This window comes from Stegostoma tigrinum, chromosome 14 (assembly GCF_030684315.1).
Source record: "Stegostoma tigrinum isolate sSteTig4 chromosome 14, sSteTig4.hap1, whole genome shotgun sequence".
In the NCBI taxonomy this organism is placed as follows: domain Eukaryota; kingdom Metazoa; phylum Chordata; class Chondrichthyes; order Orectolobiformes; family Stegostomatidae; genus Stegostoma; species Stegostoma tigrinum.
This window is the reverse complement of record NC_081367.1, coordinates 535,110-547,148: the sequence shown is the minus strand read 5'-3', so window position 1 is coordinate 547,148 and position 12,039 is coordinate 535,110. Positions and strand designations below refer to the sequence as shown.

General features: G+C 43.9%; 1 protein-coding gene across 3 annotated transcripts in view; it reads left to right on the top strand.

Annotated features, from left to right (window-relative positions):
- LOC125457700 (solute carrier organic anion transporter family member 2A1-like) overlaps positions 1 to 12,039 on the top strand; it is a 129,673-nt gene that overhangs the window by 45,971 nt on the left and 71,663 nt on the right. For all 3 annotated transcript variants that reach the window (XM_059650933.1, XM_048542268.2, XM_048542269.2), the window contains one exon: positions 3,532 to 3,756. In XM_059650933.1, the coding sequence (XP_059506916.1) occupies positions 3,532 to 3,756 (225 nt within the window). The remainder of the gene's footprint in view (positions 1 to 3,531; positions 3,757 to 12,039) is intronic.

Here is a 12,039-nt window from a genome sequence, read left to right as displayed (position 1 = left end):
CATTTCAAATCCTAACCACACAACAGAAACCACTTTATATATAGCATTTTTGATGTGATAAAACCTTCCAAGAGCTTCATAGGAACACAAATAAACAATATATGACATACATCTCAAATTAGAACACTTAATTTGATGAAGGTGGCATTGAAGGGCCATTTTAGAGGTGAAACAGGAAAGAAGCAGATGGTTCAGGGAAAGGATTCTAGAGGTTTGGTCTCGTCAAGTAAAGGTACTGCTGTCAATAGTGATACAGTGGAAATCCAGGAGGCTAGAATTTGAGGAGTGCAGATATTTTGGAGGGATGAGGGGCTGGAAGAGATTAGAGAATTCAGGAGAGATGAGGGGCTGGAAAAATTTGAAAAGAAGCGTAGAAATGTTGAAATTGAAGTGGTGACTGGGAGGGAAGTGCAAACACAGAGGTGAGAAGAGTGCAGGAATTGGTGTGAGGTAGGATGTGAGCAGCAGTTTTTCAATAACACTGAGTTTAAACATCCATTCAGTCCCTCGAGCCTCCTGTCCCTTACTCTAAATCTATGCCCCTGGTCATTGATCTCCCGCCCCCCCATTAATGGGAAAGGGCCCTTCCTGTCTGCCCCTCATAATTTCTTACGTCTCAATCATGCCCCTTCACAATCTCCTCTCCTTTGAGGAAAACAACCACAGTCTGTCAAAACTTTCTTCATAACTGAAACTCTTCAATCCATGCAACATCCTGGTAAATCTCCTCTGCACACTCTCCATTGCTATCACATCCCTCCTAGAATGTGGATTCCAGAACTGCACACAATATTCCAGCTGAGGCCGGACTAACATTATATACCATTCCAGTGTAACTTCCCCCGTGCTTTGGTTCATAAAGCTATTTCATATACCTTCTTAGCCACTTTATCTACCTATCCCACTACTATAGGGGACTGGTTGGCATGCACACCAATGTCCCTCTTATCATTGGAGCTTTCCAGGATCCTACCATTTCTTGTGCATTTTCTTGTTTGTCCTGTCCAAGTGTATCACCTCACACTTATCCAGATTGAATTCCATTTACCACCAATTAGCCCATCTGATCAACCTGTCTATTTCTTCCTGTAATCTAAGGCTATCCTCTTCATGATCTTCCTCCCCAGCAATTTTATATCATCCACAAACTTACTGATCAATCCTCCTACATTCAAGTCCAAATACTTTGTATAAGCCTCAAACAGCAAAAGTCCTAACAATGATCTTTGTTGGACCCCACTGGACACAGGCTACCAATCACAAAAACATCCTTTGACCATCACCTTCTGCTTTCTGCCACTCACATCCAATTTTCCAAATTTCTTTTACTTCCCTGGGCTCTTACCTTTGCTGTCCAACTCCCATGTGGGGTCTTACCACAAGCCTTGCTGAAGTCCAAGTAGACTATTTCAAAAGCATTGCCCTCATCTCCAAGTCGGTCACCTCTGAAAAATTCAAGCAAGTTGGTCAGACATGACCTCCCCAACAGAACAATGCTGGCTTTTCTTGATTAATCCCAGGCTATCCAAATACAGAGTAACTCTATCCTTCAGAATTGCTTCCAATCATATCCCCACAGCCCAGGTTAGACTGATTGTATGTAGTTCCCTGGTTTATCTCTTGCTCCCTTTCTGAATAATTGGCTGCCTTCCAATCCTGTGGCACCTCCCTAGTGGTGAGAGATGAATTGAAAATTATTCCTAGAATTGTCAGGTTCCACAGCCTTTATTGTATCCAGTATCTTCAGTCGTTTCTTCATATCATGTGGAGTGACTTAAGTTGGTTGGAGACTAGCACCTCTGATGTCGAGATTTTCTTGAGAGGCCTGAGTTAGGCCTTCTACTCAGCACTCCTGGCTGAAGATTGTTGTAAATGTGCCAGTTTTATCTCTTGCAATGATGGTCTGGGCTCTCCTATCACATTGAGGGTGGAACCTCCTTCTCTAGATAAGTGGCTGAAAGTGTGTGTGTGTGTTTGTGTGGTGTGCAAGTGAGCAGAGAGGAAGGAGAGCAAGAGTGAAAATGATGTGTTGTGTTATCTTGGCAGTTTTCCCACAGGCCAGTATTGAAGTGGTTGTGCGTACTGAAGATTGATAATTGACACTTTCCACCATTTACCACTTGAATTATTTATTCAACTGAGGCTGTCAAAACCAATAGATCTTGATGTCTGTGGAGAGGGGTCAGTCTAGCCCTGACAAAGCTGAAGGAGTCTTAGCAGCCAGGTTCCCTTGTTCAGGGTGGATTTACGATTGGCTGCCTGATGTTAATACAATAACTTATTTCGGTGTCCTTGTGCACAGTGGTAGTGTCCCTACATTTGAGCAAGATGGTCAGGGTTCAAGTCCCACCTATACCACAGGTGTCATAACATATCTGAACAGGTTGATTAAAAATATCTCCAATGAGGTAATGGTATTAGACAAAGCAGATCATTGAAGGTGACAGGACTGCTGGAGAAAGCAGGAAATAAAGCATGGTATGCTTGACTTTATTAATAGGGTATGGAGTACTATGTTGAACTTGTGTAAAACACTTGATAGACCTCAGTGGATGTACTATATGCAATTCTCTTGCCACATTGTAAAAAGGATGCATTGGAGACCATGCAGAAGCAATTTACTAGAATTTTGCCACTGGCCAGGCCCAGCATTTGTTGCCCATTGCCCATCTCCCTAATTTGCCCAGAGGGCAGTCAAGAGTCATCACATTGTTGTGGGTCTGGAGTCACATGTAGGCCAGATCAAGTAAGGGCAGTATTTCCTTCCCTAAAGGATATTGTGAACTAGATGATTTCTCATCAGACTCATAATTCAAGAACTTTATTCTGCCAAGGTAGGATTGAAATTCAGGTTCCTGAGAACTTTACCTGTGTCCTAGTGTAGCAATAATACCACTGGGCCAAAGCCTTCCCTGAATGGTTCTGGGAATGAGAAACTTTAGTTATGAGGATAGATTGAAGAAGTTGGGACTCTTCTCCATGGAGAGAAGAAGGCTGAGAAGAGATTTGGTAGTGGTTTTGAAAATCATGCTGGGCTGGATAGAATATAGAGGGTGAAGCTGTTTCCACTTGTAAAAGAAGCAAGTATGAGGGTATATGGGCTGTCAAATGAAGCAAGGGTGATGTGAGAAATAAATCTTCATGACATATCAAGTTGTTGTGGAATTCTCTGCCTGGAAATTTAATAGAAACAAGTTCAATTGAGGAATTCAAGAAGACATTGGCTTTGTTTACATTGTAATGCTGCACAGGGATATGGATAAGACAAGAAATTGGCATTGGATAATAGAGTCTGTGCAGGTACAATGGGCTTAATGACGTCTTCCATCTTCATAACAATTCTGTGTATCTGTGAAATCCACCAGAGAAGACAGTTGGAGATTGTCCAGAGAAAGATTTATCAAGCTGCTTCCAAACAATCCCCTGCCATACAAGTGCACAAATCCGTCCTAGTTTCCAAATCAATTGTAAGGTAAAAATGTAAAAGAGTAATAAACACTGTGGAAATAAATTATTTTGTCTTTCTTGCAGAAAATGTAAACTATTCCAACATTGACATCTGTCATCCAGAGAACCAGACACAAAGCGTGGACAACTGTACTAAGTTCACAACACACTCAAGCAATATGAGCATTGTATGGGTAATAATTGTCATTGCCCAGCTAATAGTGGGCATTGGGACTGTGCCTATTCAGCCCTTTGGCATTTCATATGTGGATGATTTTGCTAAACCTTCAAACTCTCCAATATATATTGGTAAGTTTCAAAATGCACGATGTTGATGAATGTTTGAAAGTTCTCGTGCATGTGAATCCTGATTGTAACCTTGTTATTTGTCTTGTAATCTAGTGCCCCTTGTGTCAAGGTGGTCAGAGCTTTATATTTTTCAACATCAATTCAGTTCCCACATAGGTTTACAAAGACACGAGCACAAATCATGAACATCATCCCCCTGCACTGAAGAGGTGCCCTGATCAGAAATGTTCGGATTCAGAAGCTCTCTTGCTTAAGTGATTTTTTCAGGGATAACGATAACAGTTTATTGGGAGCCTAATTGGCTACAATCATGCTTTCCCTATGACCTGAGAATGCTAAAATTCATTACAACCTATTGAATATTTCCCTAATTGTAAGGCAATGAAGCTAACTGTAAAACATAGAAAGTTCTAGAGCTGTTGACTTTAGTGTCCCTGATGATCTCCAGTTCTTGCAGTCACCATTGATTTCAGAACACCTCTATTGTATTTATGATGCTGCACAAGAGGTACAAACATTGCTATAGAGGAACAAGTGGACCATGACCATTCCTTTGGGTTGCATCTATCCTGGACCTCCTGTAGAAGCAGCCCCAAGAGGAAATCCTAATGACATTTCAAGAGGATGGATCTAAAGTGAATCCGGAAGTTGATGAGCAGCCCCTCCAAATGACAAGAAATGAGCTGCAATCTCTGATAATTTATGAAAATGTGACTCATGGATATCATAATGGTACAGATAAATGAAATTTCCAAAAATCATTGCTGGCACCAAGTAATTTACATATACAATGCCAACCACAGCCAACACATGATTAGGTAGATGGTTACCAACATTCTGCTTCCCTGGCTGGGCCTATTTGGTCCAAACTGTCAAAAGGAAAACCACCAGATATTCGAGCAAGGCAAGGCTTTTATCTTAAACAAAGTGTAATTTATTACATGAAAGTGATCACGTTCAAGTACATGAGTAAAATAGACATTGTTGCTCAGATGCAAGGATAACAGATCCCAAAGTACATTGCCTTTCCCCACCCAGCTCTTTATGGAATCATCAGATGTGTGGAACTTAATGTAGCATTCAGCATTTACCCTTTCAGACATTTATACAGATGTCACCACCGTGGCTCCGTGGTTCGCACTGCAGCTTCACAATGCATTCCTCTATAGCAATGTTTGTACCTCTTGTGCAGCATCATAAATACAATAGAGGTGTTCTGAAATCAATGGTGACTGCAAGAACTGGAGATCATCAGGGACACTAAAGTCAACAGCTCTAGAACTTTCTATGTTTTACAGTTAGCTTCAATTCCACCCTTGGGCGACTGTCTGTGTGGAGTTTGCATATTTTTCCAGGTGCTCCGGTTTTCTCCCAAAGTCCAAAAATGTGTGGGTTGAGTGCATTGGTAATGCTAAATTTCCCATGGGCACGTGTAGATTAGGGGGTTAGCCATCGTAAATGTAGGGTTACAGGAATGGAGTAGCAGGAAGTGGGTCTGGATGGCATGCTGTTTGGAGATTTGGCGTGGACTTGATGAGCTGAATGGCTTGCTTCCATGCTGTAGAGATTCTGTGTTAGGATGAAACCTTTCGCCTTAGTAGAGGGCCAAGAATGAACAAACACATGTTAATTACAATTACCAATACCCCATCTCCCTCTGTCTGACTTGACAAATTGAAGGTTCGTGATTCATCCAGAAGGTGTTCTCTTTGGACTGGGAGCATTGGTATGTCTTTAGTTTGAAGGTTAGTTGCTCTACATTATGAACATTTTTGTTTGAGTAACTATTTGACCTGCTGTTGCTCCTCTGAAAGCAGTCCTTTGGTTTGCAGATACTATAACATTCTTCTTTAATAGCTGGACATTGTTCATGTTCTTTGAGATTTTTTTGACCTATGCACTGTCTCTGGCATCGCTGTGCACTGTCTCTGGTCTTCCTGTTCTCTGTCCAGTCTCAATCATGGAGTTGTGGTGTCACAGAGGTCTCCAGTGCAGAAAAGGCCCTTCAGCTCCTGCATTGGTCAAAATCACCTGACTATTCTAATCCTATTTTCTTTCACCATCTCATAGCCTTGTATACCTTGACAGTGCAAGTGCACATCTAAATCCTTATGTTATGAGGGTTTCTGCCTCTACCACCCTTACAAGCGGTGAGTTCCAAATACTCACCACACTCTGTGTGAAAACATTTTTCTTCACATCTCTTCTAAACCATCTGCCTCTTCCCTTAAATCCATGCCCCTGCCATTGATCCCTCCATGTAGGGGAGAAGCTTCTTCCTGTCTATGCACCTCATAAGTTTGTCCATCTCAATCATGCTCCTTCACATTCTCCTGAATAATGTAGGCATTCCATGGTTTACAGGCTATTTCAGAAAGAAAGCTTGTGAGAAGGAAAATTTGTTTAACAGCATCATAAGTTCTTGGTGGATTGATGGTCTTTTAAACAACAAGGGAGTCTGAAGTTAATTTGAACAGTATTAAACTGTGGCCAATGAGCCAAGGTTCAGCTCACTACATGTAATTACGAAAATTGAATTGATCAGGACAGGAAACCCCAGGTAAAAATGTAAAACAATACAACATAGGAACAAGGCCCTTAGCACACCAAGATAACAAAGTGCGGGACTGGATGAACACAGCAGGCCAAGCAGCATCTTAGGAGCACAAAAGCTGACATTTCGGGCCGAGACCCTTCATCAGAAAAGGGGGATGGGGAGAGGATTCTGAAATAAATAGGGAGAGAGGGAGAGGCGGACTGAGGATGGATAGGTGAGAAGATAGGTGGAGAGGAGAGTATGGATGGGGAGGTAGGGAGGGGATAAGTCAGTCCAGGGAGGACAGACAGGTCAAGGGGGCGGGATGAGGTTAGTAGGTAGGAAATGGAGGTGCAGCTTGAGGTGGGAGGAGGGGATAGGTGAGAGGAAGAACAGGTTAGGCAGACGGGGACGAGCTGGGCTGGTTTTGGGATGCAGTGGGGGGAGGGGAGATTTTGAAGTTGGTGAAATCCACATTGATACCATTGGGCTGTAAGGTTCCCAAGCGGAATATGAGTTGCTGTTCCTGCAACTTATGGGTGGCATCATTATGGCACTGCAGGAGGTCCAATATAGACATGTTGTTTAAGGAATGGGAGGGGGAGTTGAAATGGTTCGCGAATGGGAGGGGGAGTTGAAATGGTTCATGACTGCAGTTATTTACTGCGAACGTCATATAGAGATAGAAGGAACTGCCAATGCTGGAGTTTGAGATAACACAGTATGGAGCTGGAGGAACACAGCAGGCCAGGCAGCATTAGAGGAGCAGGAAACTGACGATTCGGGTCTGGACCCTTCTTCATGTCATTTACCTCTTTTACCACCTTTTCCATATGTGATGCCACTACAGGGAGCTATGGACTTGCATTTCATGATCCCTCTGTATAGCCATGCTCCTGAAGGACTGTCTTTCACTGTATACTTCCCTCTTGCATCTGACCTCCCAAAATGCATCACCTCAGACCTGTCCGGTACAAATTCTGCCATTTCCCTCTCCACTTCCCAGTTGATCAATATCCTGCTGTATCCTTTGACAAGCTTCCTTACTATCCACAACACCACCAATTTTTATGTTGTCTGCGAACTTACTGATCAGACCAACTAAATTTTCATTCAAATCATTTATGTATGTTAAAAAAAAGTAGAGATCCCAATCTAAATCATTGTAAACACCACTGGCCACAGAACTCCAGTCAGAGAAACATTTCTCTATAGCCCTCTGCTATAACCAAACTAGTGTTTTTATCCAATGTGCCAACTCATCCCTGATCCGATGTCACTTAATCTCCTGGACCAGTTACCATGTAGGACCTTGTCAAATATTTTACTAAAGTCGATGCAGACAAAATCCATCACCTTACCATCAATCATCTTTGTCACTTCCTCAAAACCTCAATTACATTTGTGAGGCAAGACCTCCCCTGCACAAAGGCATGCTGACTATTCTTGGTAAGCCCATTATTTTCCAACTAAATAAATTTGGAAAAATATTAAATCAAAAAGAAAGGAATACCATTTCTGTGTGGTAGGGTAACACTGGATCACAGAATCACCAAAATGTTATAGTGCACAAGGAAACTGTAGCTCATCCTACCTGCATGGGCTCATTAGCTGAGTTTATTTTTATTTGATTTATTATTGTCACATGTACTGAGATACAGTGAAAAGTATTGTTCTGCATGCTATCCAGGAAAATTATACTTTACATAAGCATATCATGGTAATCGAACAGAATGTAGAATAAGGTGTTACAGCTACAGAGAAGATGCAGAGAAAGATAACTCTAATATTTGAGAAGTGCATTCATGTCTGATGACAGCAGGGAAGATGCTGTTCTTGAAACTATTGGAATGTGCTTTCAAACATTTATTATCTAGTACCAGAATCCTGCTTTTTCCCTATATCCTTGAACATTATTTTTATAGAGTTAATCATTCAATGCATTCTTGAATGCCTCCATTTATCCTACCTCTACCACACTGCCAAACATTGCATACCCTAAATACCCACTAAGTGAAGATCACCTTAAATCTATGCTCTCGTGTTCTTGTTCCTTTAATGAGTTTCTCCCTATCTATTCTAACCAGCTGGCTCATAATTTTAGAACCTTCTTTCTATCAGACTTCTGAGTTGCCTTCCCTTCGAGAAGAACAGTTCGAACTTCTTCAATCTATCCGTATAACTGAAGTTTCTCTTTTTTGGAATTTTTTTTGTAAACTGCTTCTGCACTGTTCAATCTGACTGGCCTGTGGTTGTGGCTTAATCTTATCAGCTGTCTTGGATGTCGAAGAAAAAGCTGAAGTTCTGAACTCGCAGTGTTAGAGCTTCAAGGGAAACATTAGAACTCCTTGGTTTGAATCTGGGCCTTGCAACTGTATAACCTTACAGGTCAGGTTCATAAAACAGAACTCCCATGATTCTTCGGAGAAGCTGCAGTGCCAGATTCTAGTCAGAAAGTGTGCAGAAAGTTCAACACCAGCAACACTCCCGTCATTACAAACAATTGTTGGCAAGATACCAGTATCTCCCACTTGGCCAGGTCACTGGGCTAACACAAGTGGTATATCAAGCCTCTACATTACCAGATATGAAGAGTTTCACAACCAGCATTGTGGGTGGTACGGTGGCTCACAGTGCCAGGGACCCGGGTTCGATTCCAGCCTCGGGCAACTGTGTGGAGTTTGCACATTCTCCCCGTGTCTGTGTGGGTTTCCTCCGGGTGCGCCAGTTTCCTCCCACAGCCCAAAGATGTGCAGGTTAGGTGGATTGGCCATGCTAAATTTCCTGCAGTGTTCAGGGGTGTGTGGGTGATAGGGGAATGGGTCTGGGTGGGATGCTTCAAGGGGCAGTGTGGACTTGTTGGGCCAAAGAGCCTGTTTCCACACTAGGGAATCTAAACTGTCTGTACCCCATGATTTTCCTTTGAATAGAATAGTACAGCACAGTACAGACCTTTTGGCCCATGATGTTGTGCCGACTTGTTACCTGATTAAGATCAATCTTCCATGTGCCTATCCAAGAGTCGCTTAAAAGTCTCTAAAGTATCTGACTGCACTACCACTGCTGGCAGCACATTCCGCATGCCAACCACTCTGTGTTCAAAGAAAATTACAGCATATTAATATTAACAGGCCCTCCAAGCCTATGCCAATCCAGATCCTCTATCTAACCTGTTACCTATTTTCCAAGGATCTGTATCCCTCTGCTCCCTGCCCATTCATGTATCTGTCTAGATGCATCTTAAAAGACGCTATCCTGTTCGCCTCTACCATCCCCGCTGGCAACGCGTTCCAGGCACCCACCACCCTCTGCGTAAAGAACTTTCCACGCATATCTCCCTTAAATTTTCCCCTCTCACCTTGAAATCATGACCCCTAGTAATTGAGTCCCCCACTCCTTGGGGGGCTAAAGCTTCTTGCTATCCATCCTGTCTATACCTCTCATGATTTTGTGACCTCAATCAGGTTCCCCCCTCAACCTTCATCTTTCTAATGTAAATAATGCAAATCTACTCAACCTCTCTTCCTAGCTAGTGCCCTCCATACCAGGCAACATCCTGGGGAACCTCCTCCGCGCTCCCTCCAAAGCATCCACATCCTTTTGGTAATGTGGCACCCAGAACTGTACGCTATTCCAAATGTGGTTGAACCAAAGTCCTATATAACTGTAATGTGACCTGCCAACTCTTGTACTCAATACCCTTCCCGATGAATGAAAGAATACCCCATCCAATGAATGAAAAATTAATGCATTTTAATTAGGACTTCACTCAGGCAGCCATTTTCTAATCAAAATGTTGAGCTAATTCCACCCCAATATCCTTGGGTCTTTTTACTTCAATCAGTGGTAGCCAAACCAAATTCTTCTCATAAGAGACTGGAACTGAAGTTGTACCCATAATCTGTAGGAGTTACCTCTTATAGGTTCTTAGCCTGGCTGAGGTCTTGTACAAACTTAAGGGTTGGAGTCCGGAGCGAATTTTGGTAAAGACTGGCTCTGCAATCACTGATACAGCGTGCCAGTTTCAACCTCCGTTAAAACTGGGTGACCCATATCACCAGAAGTTTGTTTTTAATTGGTTCTGATTTGGATGTAGCTAAGAATTTAACTGTTCCAAGCCAGCTATAGGTGGCCTATCCAGGGCATGCACACTCCTGGATACTGGCTAATGAATTATCTTACTCGAGTCAGGCCAAGTGGTGCTATTATGATTAAAGAGCTCTATCAGATCATCGTTTTGCCTTCTTTCTATGAGAAAGAAGTGCTTAAGGCTGTACAGCAGAACTCTTAGGCAATACCTCAGTTCTGGCATCATCCATGTAATTTAGTTTTGCATTGATGTTTTCTTTGAATTATGGAGCCCAAGTTTGGGGATAAAGCAAGCTCGTTACACAGACACTGAACTAAGAACAAACTAGTCAGGTTACTATAATACTGTATATATTCCCACTTCCTACAGACAAAAGGGGTGGCCATGGGCACCCGCATGGGCCCTAGCTATGCCTGCCTCTTTGTAGGTTATGTGGAACAGTCCCTCTTCTGCACCTACACAGGCCCCAAACCCCACCTCTTCCTCCGTTACATTGATGACTGCATCCGCACCGCCTCTTGCTCCCCAGAGGAGCTCGAACAGTTCATCCACTTCACCAACACCTTCCACCCCAGCCTCAAGTTCACCTGGGCCATCTCTAACACATCCCAATTCCTCCGCCTGCGCCGCACCTGCTCCCAGGATGAGGCATTCCACTCCCGCACATCCCAATGTCCAAGTTCTTCAAGGACCGCAACTTTCCCCCCACAGTGGTCGAGAACACCCTTGACGGCGTCCCGCATTTCCCGCAACACATCCCTCACACCCCACCCCCGCCACAACCGCCCAAAGAGGATCCCCCTTATTCTCACACACCACCCCACCAATCTCTGGATACAACGCATCATCCTCCGACACTTCTGCCATCTACAATCCGACCCCACCACCCAAGACATTTTTCCATCCCCACCCTTGTCTGCTTTCCGGAGAGACCACTCTCTCCGTGACTCCCTTGTTCGCTCCACACTGCCCTCCAACCCCACCACACCCGGCACCTTCCCCTGCAACCGCAGGAAGTGCTACACTTGCCCCCCACACCTCCTCCCTCACCCGGATCCCGGCCCCAAGATGACTTCCCATATTAAGCAGATGTTCACCTGCACATCTGCCAATGTGGTATACTGTATCCATTGTACCCGGTGTGGCTTCCTCTACATTGGGGAAACCAAGCGGAGGCTTGGGGACCGCTTTGCAGAACACCTCCACTCGGTTCGCAAGAAACAACTGCACCTCCCAGTCATGAGCCATTTCAACTCCCCCTCCCATTCTTTAGATGAAATGTCCATCATGGGCCGAAGGTTGCAGGAACAGCAACTCTTATTCCGCTTGGGAACCCGGCAGCCCAATGGTATCAATGTGGACTTCACCAGCTTCAAAATCTCCCCTTCCCCCACTGCATCACACAACCAGCCCAGCTCATCCCCTCCCCCCACTGCATCCCAAAACCAGCCCAGCCTGTCTCTGCCTCCCTAACCTGTTCTTCCCCTCACCCATCCCTTCCTCCCACCTCAAGCCGCACCTCCATTTCCTACCTACTAACTTTATCCCACCTCCTTGATCTGTCCATCTTCCCTAGACTGACCTATCCCCTCCGTACCTCCCCACCTATGCTCTCCTCTCCACCTATCTTCTTTTCTCTTCTTCTTCGGTCCGCCTC